This window comes from Callorhinus ursinus, unplaced genomic scaffold (genome assembly GCF_003265705.2).
Source record: "Callorhinus ursinus isolate GAN/ISIS: 27379988/994484 unplaced genomic scaffold, GSC_fseal_2.0 scaffold15, whole genome shotgun sequence".
NCBI lineage: Eukaryota > Metazoa > Chordata > Mammalia > Carnivora > Otariidae > Callorhinus > Callorhinus ursinus.
The window spans coordinates 41208853-41221077 of record NW_027397077.1 but is presented as its reverse complement, the minus strand read 5'-3'; the positions used below and the strand labels follow the sequence as shown (position 1 = coordinate 41221077).

At 40.2% G+C, this 12225-nt stretch overlaps 1 protein-coding gene across 4 annotated transcripts in view; it reads left to right on the top strand.

Annotated features, from left to right (window-relative positions):
* The window catches only part of TAMM41 (TAM41 mitochondrial translocator assembly and maintenance homolog), a 50761-nt gene that overhangs the window by 20743 nt on the left and 17793 nt on the right, over positions 1-12225 (top strand). For all 4 annotated transcript variants that reach the window (XM_025885217.2, XM_073901655.1, XM_025885215.2 and 1 more), the window contains one exon: positions 6327-6472. In XM_025885217.2, the coding sequence (XP_025741002.1) occupies positions 6327-6472 (146 nt within the window). The remainder of the gene's footprint in view (positions 1-6326; positions 6473-12225) is intronic.

The following is a 12225-nucleotide window of genomic DNA, read 5'->3' as shown; positions in this document are numbered from 1 at the left end:
GCATCAGCTATTCTTTTTTTTTTAAGATTTTATTTATCTGAGAAAGAGAGACATTTGGGTTATCAGAGAGAGAGAGAAAGAGAGGTGTGGGGGGAGGGGCAGAGGGAGAGGGAGAAGCAGACGCCCTGCTGAGCCGGGAGCCTGATGCCCAGCTCTATCCCAGGTTCCCGAGATCATGACCTAAGCTGAAGTCATATGCTTAACCAACTGAGCCACCCAGGCGCCCCAAAGGTATTTATTTGTCTCTCATTGTCTTCCACATGCAAGTGGTGTGATATGGTGTCTTTTCTACAGCCTTGGAGATACTGTGGGGAATGAATTTTGAATGGTGTGGTAGACTGCCTCCTAGAAATACTGTCGTAGTCATCTATGTTAAAATAAGTATTGTTTTATATACGTACAGAAGAATGACTTTGGGCCCTTTTCTCATACTATGCACAAAACTAACTCAAAATGGATTATGGATATAAGAGTTAAATATAAGAGCTAAAACTATAGAGCTCTTAGCAGAGTGACTTTGGGTTAGGCAGTGGTTTCTTAGATATACACCAAAAGCACAAGCAACAAAGAAAAAATAGATAAATGGGAAAACTTTTTGAAAATTAAACTTTTGTGCTGCAAACTATACCCTCAAGAAGGTGAAAAGGCAACCAATAGCTTGGGAGAAGAGATTTACAAATTGTATATCTGATAAGGAATAACACCAGAATATATAAAGAATTCTTGGAATTCAATAAAAAGACAAATAACCCAATACTAAAATGGGCAAAAGATTTGATAGACATGTTTTCAAAGAAAGTATACAAATAGCAAGTAAGCACATAAAAAGATGCTCAACGTCATTAGTCATTAGGGAAATGCCAGTTAAAACCCCAGTAATGGTGCTTCATACCCACTACAGTGGCTATAATCAAAAAGACAAGAACAAGTGTTGACAAGGATGCAGAGAAATTGAAACTCTCATGCATTGTTGATAGGATTGATTGTAAAATGTGCAGCTGTTTCAGAAAAAGAGTTCGGCCATTCCTGAAGATATTAAACGTAGAGTTACCATATAGCCCAGCAATTCTATTCTCAAGTATCTACTCAAGAGAAATGAGAACACATATCTACACAAAAACTTGTACACAAATGTTCATCACAGCTTTATTATAATAAATAGCCAAAAAGTAGAAACAACCCAAATGTCTAGCAGATGAAGAATGGATTAAAAAAATGTGGTACATCCATCCAGTAGAATATTATTTAGCCATAAACAGGAATGAGTATTGATACATGCTGCAATATGATGAACTAAGTCATAAAAGACCATTTATTGTACAATTCCATTTATATAAAATATCCAGAATAGGAAAATCTAAAATCTATACAGAAAGTAGATTAGTCTTTGTCTAGGGCTGGGGATGGAAGGATGGAGGGAGACAGAGTGCCTGCTAATGGGTACAGGGTTTCTTTTTGGGAGGCCAAAATGTTCTAAAATTAGATGGTTGCATAACCCTTTAACATATACTAAAAATACTAAAAAATATGAATTGTATATTTTACATGGGTGAATTATATGGTATGTGAATTATATCTTTTTTTAAAAAGCTGTTAAAAAATGAATATTAGGGCCACCTGGGTGGCTCAGTTGGTTAAGCATCTGCCTTTGGCTCAGGTCATATGATCTCAGGGGCCTGGGATCGAGCCCCCACATCAGGCTCCCTGCTCAGCAGGGAGTTTGCTTCTCCCTCTCCTTCTGTCCCTCCCCCTGCTCGTGCTTGCTCTCTCTCTCTCTTAAATAGATAAATAAAATCTTTAAAAAAATGAATATTATTTGGGGCACCCTGATGGCTCAGTTGGTTGAGCATCTGACTCTTGATTTTGGCTCAGGTCATGATCTCAGGGTCATGAGATCAAGCCCTGCATCAGGCTCAGCATGGAGTTGGCTTGAGTTTCTGTCCCTCTGCCCCTCCTCCCTGGGGTGTGCACTTTCTCTCTCTCTCTCTCTCTCAAATAAGTACATAAATTTTTTTAAAAAATGAATATTATTCTGCTATATCAACATCCAGTTTGGGCTACTGTTCTTAAACACTACCACATAAGAAATACCCACTTCTGTAACCCACGCTGAAATGATCTGTTTTCATAGCACTTCCTGCCTCAGGTAGGGCAAAGATCTTTATATCTCCAATATCTGGCACAGCTCCTGGTACTTACTAGCCACCCAAATATTTATTGAACTGAAATAACAGCAGTATTGCAATGAGTTTAAGAGGGGAAAAGTTAGCCAGTTATTATTTTCAAAGACTTAGGGCTTCCTCTACCCCCATCCTTTCCCCATCCCATATGCATATCATAGCAACAGTACTATCTGCTTTACTATTTACAAAGCATTCACTACTGCCTTTACTCATTTAAATCTAAAAATAACCTCGTGAAGTCAGTGTGATGGTTACAGCCATTTTACAGGTAAGAAAACTGACTCAGAAGGGTTAATCTCTAGTCACCCTAGGACACTGCTAGACTTGAAAGCCAGGGCCTTTCCACTGGACAGTACAGCCCCTTACATCCCTACGTTCATAATAAGGCCCTTGGCCATTGGCAGCATGCTAGAATCACAGAGTGAGCCAACTATAGATGCTTTACAAGCCTCTGGGTTTGTTTCATTTCAAAGTCGAAGATAAATTATCCTTTTGGTCACCCATTGTTATTAGACTGGCAGTTTTCTGGCTTGAGCAGTCAAGAGTTAAACTTACCAGTAGAGGTATAAAATAAAAGTCAGCAGTCGGTTTTTCTCAATCCCTGTGTTTTGTTGCAAACATCTCTGGAGGTAAGAAAAATTGATTCCTATGATCAAAATGCTGGGTCATGCTGTGCCCACAATTTTATTCATTTTGTTCTGAAGAAATGGGTAATAAGCCCATTTGCTTGCTGTTCCCTGTGGCTGAGCTAGTTCGGCTGCACAGCAGTTGGAGAAATCCAATTCAGCAGACATTTATTGATGTGCCTTCCATGTGCCAGGCACTGCACGAGGAGCTGGAGATACAGGGATGAATAAGCCCCAGTCCTTGTTCTCAGAGAGTCCAGAGTATTTTCCAGGCCCTTTAATCAGGACATGCAGATGCTCTTTGGGGGAGGCTTTGGATTAGTTTGCTTTTACATTTTGGTAAAATACAACCACTCTTAGAAAGTTACTGTCTAAAATGTAAGAACTCCTTGTTGAATGTACAAGAAGAAGAAAAATGACACACATTTAGAACTCAACAGTGATACAAACTGATCTTTCACGTCAGAGCCAGCCATGTTAGGTTCAGAGTTGGATGACATTTTATCCCTTCCAAGATTGATAGAATCCATTTATAGGCCCTAAATAAAAGCCTAAGGATTTACACGATTGAAAATTAACCTGGCTTCCTCTCCATGCATATTTGCCAAGTTGGCACGTCTGTGCACTCCATGCATCTATTTAAAAAGGCTAGAAGTAATATGCCAACATTATGGAAGTGAAGGAAATGAAGGAAAACTGCAAAGTAGAGTAATACTAGTCACTGAAAATGTCACTACCTTGATACCAGAGGTGGCTGGACCCGTGCACCTCAATCTCCTCATCTATCAAATTGGGACTACTTAATACCTTCTTTAGGAGGCTTTGCCAGGACTAAACAAGATAACAGCGTAAAGCGCACACACTCCCCAAAAAGCCCACAATAAATGTGTACTTATGAGAGCAAAAACATTTTTATGTAATCTTTTTGTCTCATTTTTCCTCTTTTTATACCAAGTTTTCTCATTGTACTTTTGTGTCTTAGTTTCTTACTATTATATGATCATTTTCCATCTTGCTGTGTATGATTATTGGAATTTTTAATGGTTGCACACTCTTCCACGGTGGGATATGGGAGTACTACTGTAACTTATCCATTCCTCTGCTGTTGGACGTTTGGGCTGCTTCCAGTGTTTCAGTATTATAAATAGTGCCTCAGTGAACAGTTGTATGTATGCAGTATATTCACCTACTTACTGGGGAATCTCAGGTAGGTGGCTTCATCTCCGTCTTTGTTGCCCTGATGCTAAATGGGGATAGAATAGTATCTCTCTGAGAGGACAGAGATGTGTGGATTCAATTAATACAGCAAAGCACTTGAAGCAGTGCCTGGCACTTACCAGATGCTCAGCGAACATTACCTCAGGACCTCTGTTTGGGTCTGTTTCTTTAAGCTGGAAATGGGGTGGTTTCATTTACTGCTTTCCAAAGGATTTTACCAGTATTATGTGAAAGAACCAATTTCTCTAAACCCTCTCTAGCAGTCATCCCAGAATTTAACTATATAACTCTCTTTCCCTTTAAAATAATAGTGAAAAGGGGCGCCTGGGTGGCTCAGTCGGCTAAGCAGCTGCCTTCAGCTCAAGTCATGGTCTCGGGGTCCTGGAATCAAGCCCTGCATTGGGCTCTCTGCTCAGCAGGGAGTCTGCTTCTCCCTCTGCTGTTCCCCCCACTTGTGCTCTCTGGCTCTTTCTCTCTGTCAAATAAATAAAATCTTTAAAAAAATAAAATAGGGACACCTGGGTGGCTCAGTTAGTTAAGTGGCTGCCTTTGGCTCAGGTCATGGGTCCTGGATCCCAGGGTCCTGGGATCGAGCTCATCAGGCTCCTTGCTGAGCAAGGAGCCTGCTTCTCCCTCTGCCTGCCACTCCCCCAGCTTGTGCTCGCACTCTCTCTCTCTGGCAAATAAATAAATAATAAAATCTTTAAAAAAATAAAAAATAAAATAATAGTGAAAAAATAAGTTCATCCATATTGGGGCAGCTTGTTATGACTGGAACTCACTTCTCCTCACTTCCCTGAACAAACCTCATGTCACAAACGTTGGGTTCCAGAGGCTCTTTGTAAGTTTGTTTTCCTGAAGCTTGCAGTCCCCAGCTGCTTTCCACAAAACTAGTATAAGTTGGTTCTCTGAATCTTCAAAACCCAGCATATTTTATTCCTTACTGAAGCATAGTAAAGATACTATTGGGTAATCTGTATTTTTTCCAAAACAGAACAACAGTTTGGTCTAGTAATACCTGTTGTGGCGCATAATAATTTCAATGGTTCCCTCTCCTGCCTATGCCACCCCCTCCAAGAAAATTAATTGGCAAGGTAACCATATGTTTGGGTTTGCCCAGTTTTTACTCATCCTGGTATAATTATTCATCATGCCCACCTCACCCTCAAAAGCGACCTCTAGTTCAAATGATGAATTACACTGTCACCTGATGCCCAGGAATTTGTCAGTATCTGGGGTACCTGCCTACACTTGCTACCTCACTGCTTTCCTGGATGACTTTCTAACTGTCCAAGAAAGGTTTCAGTCACAGTGCTTTCGCCAGCCTTCACCTGGGAGGCCCTCACACGCGCCCGGCCTTTTTTGAACACACATTAGCCCAGTAGGCATTCCCTCAAGTTTGCACATTTCATCATCTTTTTCCCTCTGCGACTTGCTGATCGTTGTCAATGGCATAAGCAGGCCAGGGCACCTCAAATTTGTATCAGCATGGCTCTTTGTCCTTCAGAACTGTTTATTCTGCAGCTCAGTCCATCTCTTAGGCAAATGTAACGTTCCTCATTTCTTGCGGCTTGCAATGTAACAAATGGTATCTGCTTTCAGGAAGTTCCTCTTAAATGTAAACCTCATCTTACTAGGACTCTTTTTTTTTTTTTTAAAGATTTTATTTATTTGACAGAGACAGCGAGAGAGGGAACCACAAGCAGGGGGAGTGGGAGAGGGAGAAGCAGGCTCCCCACCGAGCAGGGAGCCCGATGCAGGGCTCGATCCCAGGACTCTGGGATCATGACCTGAGCCGCTTAACACTCGCCGCTCTTGCACTTATCAGATGTGATAAAGTTCTTTATATTCATAAAGTACCGCAAAAGCCCTTGCACAAACACAGCAAAGAGGTCCAAGCTGAGTAAGCAGTAGCAAGGGCATGTCTAAGGTGACATACAGCACCCAGGTCCATGATTGGTCACAGAGTTTTGCTCACAGGATGAAAGATTGTAAGAATAGGTGCTTCTGCATTGGAAAAACAAAAACAAATCAGCTTCTCGATGATTACCTTTTGCACTTAGGTAACTGCATTTTAACTGGCATCAAGGGCTTTAGGATTTGAGAGGCTCTGTTTTCCCCTAAACTAGTGCCTGCATTCCTTGGGTAATATATTCACAGTTTTAAAGAAGAAAAACCAATGTTTTGAATGTGGGATGATGCCGTCTTGAACTAGCATAGGATGAACGTGGGGCTGTAGTTTATAGGTCAGGATGTGGACTCTCAATGGAAAATTTGTTTTTCCATTTGTTTTAACCAGGCGACTTTCGGATGGTGGTTGGAGAGGATAAGACAAAAGTGCTGAATATTGTGAAGCCCAACATAGCCCACTTTCGTGAGCTCTATGGCAACATACTGCAGGAGAATCCCCAAGTGGTGTATAAGATCCAGCAAGGCAGACTGGAGGTAAACTGTATGTGGGAAATAATTTATGGTGTTTCTAAGGCACGAGCTATTTTAAGAGGAAGAAGTAAGGGTTAGAGCAATATGACTAGTGTGATAACATTTACAGTTCAAAAAGTAGGTTTCAAACGTAAACATACTGGTCTACGTATTTGGAATAAAGCTAAAAGGTAACATAAGAGACTAGTAGTAAGAGGCCACCTTTGGGAAAGGGAACCTGAGGCTGATGTGGGAGAGGGACCTGTCTTTACCATGTGTATCTTTTTTGCCTTTTGAAATTATTTTGTGTTCTAGTTACCAATCAAAACCAAGTGAAAATAAATTCTCAAATTTGGCATCTTCGTCCCCAATCCCACTTGCTTCCCCAGACGTAACCTTACTGACAGTTTAGCATATATTCTCCCAGATCTCTTTTTGTGTGCATTTTTGTGTTTATTTGTACATATACACATGTATGAAGAAGTTTGGTCTTTTATTTTTTATTGTTATGTTAATCACCGTACATTACATCATTAGTTCTTGATGTAGTGTTCCATGATTCATTGTGCATAACACCCAGTGCTCCACGCAGAACGTGCCCTCCTTAATACCTATCACCAGGCTAACCCATCCCCCCCACCCCCCTCCCCTCTAGAACCCTCAGTTTGTTTTTCAGAGTCCATCGTCTCTCATGGTTCGTCTCCCCCTCCGACTTACTCCCCTTCATTCTTCCCCTCCTGCTATCTTCTTCTTTTTCTTTTTTTTTTTCTTAACATATCTTGCATTATTTGTTTCAGAAGTACAGATCTGTGATTCAACAGTCTTGCACAATTCGCAGCACTCACCATAGCACATACCCTTCCCAATGTCTATCACCCAGCCACCCCATCCCTCCCACCCCCCACCACTTGGCAACACTCAGTTTGTTTCCTGAGATTAAGAATTCCTCATATCAGTGAGGTCATATGATACATGTCTTTCTCTGATTGACTTATTTCACTCAGCATAACACCCTCCAGTTCCATCCACGTCGTTGCAAATGGCAAGATCTCGTTCCTTTTGATGGCTGCATAATATTCCATTGTGTATATATACCACCTCTTCTTTATCCATTCATCTGTCGATGGACATCTTGGCTCTTTCCACAGTTTGGCTATTGTGGACATTGCTGCTATAAACATTGGGGTGCACGTACCCCTTTGGATCCCTATATTTGTATCTTTGTGGTTAAATACCCAGTAGTGCAATTGCTGGATCATATGGTAGCTCTATTTTCAACTGTTTGAGGAACCTCCAAACTGTTTTCCAGAGTGGCTGCACCAGCTTGCATTCCCACCAACAGTGTAGGAGGGTTCCCCTTTCTCCGCATCCCCGCCAACATCTGTCGTTTCCTGACTTGTTAATTTTAGCCATTCTGACGGGTGTGAGGTGGTATCTCATGGAGGTTTTGATTTGGATTTCCCTGATGCCGAGCGATGTTGAACACTTCTTCATGTGCCTGTTGGCCATTTGGATGTCTTCTTTGGAAAAATGTCTGTTCATGTCTTCTGCCCATTTCTTGATTGGATTATTTGTTCTTTGGGTGTTGAGTTTGATAAGTTCTTTATAGATTTTGGATACTAGCGCTTTATCTGATATGTCATTTGCAAATATCTTCTCCCATTCTGTCGGTTGTCTTTCGGTTTTGTGGACTGTTTCTTTTGCTGTGCAAAAGCTTTTTATCTTGATGAAATCCCAATAGTTCATTTTTGCCCTTGCTTCCCTTGCCTTTGGTGATGTTTCTAGGAAGAAGTTGCTGTGGCTGAGGTCGAAGAGGTTGCTACCTGTGTTCTCCTTTAGGATTTTGATGGACTCCTGTTCACGTTTAGGTCTTTCAACCATTTGGAGTCTATTTTTGTGTGTGGTGTAAGGAAGTGGTCCAGTTTCATTCTTCTGCATGTGGCTGTCCAATTTTCCCAACACCATTTGTTGAAGAGACTGTCTTTTTTCCATTGGACATTCTTTCCTGCTTTGTCAAAGATAAGTTGACCATAGAGTTGAGGGTCCATTTCTGGGCTCTCGATTCTGTTCCATTGATCTATGTGTCTGTTTTTGTGCCAGGACCATACTGTCTTGATGATGACAGCTTTGTAATAGAGCTGGAAGTCTGGAATTGTGATGCCGCCAGCTTTGCTTTTCTTTTTCAGTATTCCTCTGGCTATTCTGGGTCTCTTCTGGTTCCATACAAATTTTAGATTATTTGTTCCATTTCTTTGAAAAAAGTGGATGGTATTTTGATGGGGATTGTATTGAATGTGTAGATTGCTGTAGGTAGCATTGACATCTTCACAATGTTTGTTCTTCCAATCCATGAGCATGGAACGTTTTTCTCTTTCTTTGTGTCTTCTTCAATTTCTTTCATGAGTATTTTATAGTTTTCTGAGCACAGATCCTTTGCCTCTTTGGTTAAATTTATTCCTAGGTATCTTATGGTTTTGGGTGCAATTGTAAATGGGATCGACTCCTTAATTTCTCTCTCTTCTGTCTTGTTGGTGTATAGGAATGTCACTGATTTCTGTGCATTGATTTTATATCCTGCTACTTTACTGAATTCCTGTATGAGTTCTAGCAGTTTTGGGGTGGAGTCTTTTGGGTTTTCCACATACAGTATCATATCATCGAAGTTTGGTCTTTTTTTGTTTGGTTTTGTTCTATATAAATAGACTTTTACACATAGTATTCTGACGCTTATTTTTTTCCTCACTTGTTTATTATGTTTATTATGTCTTGGCTTTCCTTTTGTTATATTAAATGGAACTTTCTTTCCAGGTATCTTTAAAAATGATATTATTATTTGAAAATAAATATTAAATAAATGTTAAAGGACTTTTCCTTTGAGAAAGTAATTTGAATTTAAGATTTTTTTAAAATTCGAGGCGCCTGGGCGCCTCAGTTGTTGGGTGTCTGCCTTTGGTTCAGGTCCTGATCCTGGGGTCTTGGGATCGAGCCCCGCATCGGGCTTCATGCTTGGCGGGAAGCCTGCTTCTCCCTCTCCCGCTCCCCCTGCTTATGCTGTCTCTCTCTCTCTCTCTCTCTGTCAAATAAATAAATAAAATCTTAAAAAAAAAAAAAGATTTTTTAAAACTCTAGAAACCACAGAGTTGTTTTTTTATGTATTTTACTTTTTAAATGCTCTTCCTCTTCCAAATAATAGGGGCAATTAATATTATTTTGAATATAGAATTAAGGGAATTTCTACAACTAAAAGGGAACTTTGAAAAAAAAAAAAGAATTATTTTAAACAAAAAAAAAGAGTAACATGAAATGCCCGAATACCCACCAGTCAGTTGAACGAATTTTGCAAGTTTTTTTACTTTTTTACATGCATGCACGTGGTTTAAAAACCAAACGGGACCTCAAGGTTTATAACAAAAAGTAGCAATTCTGTGCTTGGCACCTTCTTGCTTCTCAGTGCTACTTTCCAGAGGCCACTGCTTTCATCTCGTTAGCGGGTCCTGTGTTTACCTCCCTGTTTCTAAACAATATAATCTGACTGTGATTTCTTGATTTTTTTTTCTCTTTCATACTTTATTTTTGTCCTCCATCTATGGAAGATGAGGATTTTTTCTCTCTCTTGTCACTCCCACCAACATGCACGCACGTTTGCACACTTGCACACACACACACACACACTGCCCTTCCTGCCTCATTCCCTCTTGCTCCACATACAGTGATTTCATAATTTTTGGTTAGGTTAATATTCACTCTTTACATTATTATGAAACTTACTTTTTCTTCATTGCTGAGGTATATTTGAAATTTCCTTTCCTGTACAAATTTGTTTTTCTTGGAGTTAATAATTATCTCATTTTCTTCATTTGCTTGATTTCCTTTGTTCCTGTCACTAATTCATACCCTCTTAAAAATCTGTATAGCTTCTCTCATCATACACCAACACCTCAGGTATTTTCTGTGTCTTATTTTTCTTGGGGACGTTTCTTCCTGGAGCCCCATGTGCCCTGTTCTTTCTGGACTGGTTGTTTTCTAGGCTTGTGGCACGGCTGTTCTCCTGGAGCATCTTTTCATTATTACCCTGAGGGTTCTTTCTGCCTCTCTCCTTTGCTAGGTTTTGATTTTCTGCATCTTTTATCTTCCTTTTGCATGGCTACACTTTAATTTATAGTGAAATATACCTTTTAGTACCTCTCTAACATAGGTTGCGAGGAAGGTACATTTTTTGAGACCGTGTACATCTGAACATTCTATCCTTGCACTGATTGATAGTTTGGGCTACATAACACATTCTAGATTGGAAATAATTTTCCCTCAGACTTTTTAAGACATAGCATCATTTCTCCTCGTTTCTAAGTGTTGTGTTTCAAAGTCCAGTGAGGTACATTTTTTGAGACCATATACATCTGAACATTCTACCCTTGCACTGATAGATAGTTTGGGCTGCATATCACATTCTAGGTTGGAAATAATTTTCCCTCAGACTTTTTAAGTCATAGTATCATTTCTTCTAGTTTCTAAGTGTTGTGTTTAAAAGTCCTGGGTGGCTCAGTCAATTAAGCGTCTGTCTTTGGCTCAGGTCATGATCTCAGTGTCCTGGGATCAAGCCGCGTGTTGGGCTTTCTGCTCAGTGGTGAGTCTGCTTTCCCTCTCCCTCTGTGATCTCTCTCACTCTCAGTCTCTCTCAAATAAATTAAAAAATAATAATAATAAAAGTGCAGTGACATTCAGATTGCTGTCCTTTGGGGGCATCTGGATGGCTCAGTCGTTGGGCGTCTGCCTTCGGCTCAGGTCATGATCCCAGGGTCCTGGGATCGAGCCCCTCATCGGGCTCCCTGCTTAGTGGGAAGTCTGCTTCTCCCTCTCTCACTCCCCCTGCTTGTGTTCACTCTCTCACTGTGTCTCTCTCTGTCAAATAAATAAAATCTTTAAAAATAAATAAATAAAATTAAAAGAGAAAAGATTGCTATCCTTTGGATGTGACCTTTTAGCTCTAGGACAGTGTTTAGGATCTTTTCCCTTTTTCCAGTCTTAAATTTCATGATGGTTTTCTTTGTATATGTGTTTTTCACTATTATTCTGGCACTTCATGAGCCTTTTCAGTCTGGAAACTCGTGAGCTCCAATTCTAAGAAATTTTGTTATTTCTATAATAATTTCTTCGTATCCATTTTCTTTGTTCTTTCTGGAATTCCTGTTAGCTGGTTGTCAGACCTCCTGGTTTGATCTTTTTAATTTCTCTTGCCTCCTTCCTGTTTCTTTGGGGTTTTTGTTCTGCTTTCCAGAAGAATTTTTCAAATTGATCTTCTAGCACTGCTATTAAATTTTTAATTTCCTTTGAATGTTCTTTTTTTCTTATAGCATCCTGTTCTTGTTTTCCAAATGCATTATCTTTTATCACCCCTCTAGTGGTCTTTATTATAATTTTTGAAATTTTATCTTGCTCTCTACATAGAGACATGTCTCTGTTTCTCTTAGTGTCAGTATCTGTAGAATTTCTCCAAAGGGACATCATCTATTCCCTGATTTGGGATCAGGAAGGATAATGTGCTTAGCTGCCAACTTTCAGAAAACTGAGCAAGGGGAAAGGGCTGGGAATTTTCTTTAACCCTGAAGATAAACCATTCCAAATTCCTTGCTATGGCCTGGGAAAGCCTGCATGATCTAAGTTCTAATTGATCTCTTATCCTGGGGAAGCTCACAAGAGTAAGATTCGTGGGCCAAATTACAGTTCCCAGCACTGCTGAGGCTGTAACTGACACCCACCTGCTCCTTCCCATGCTACCC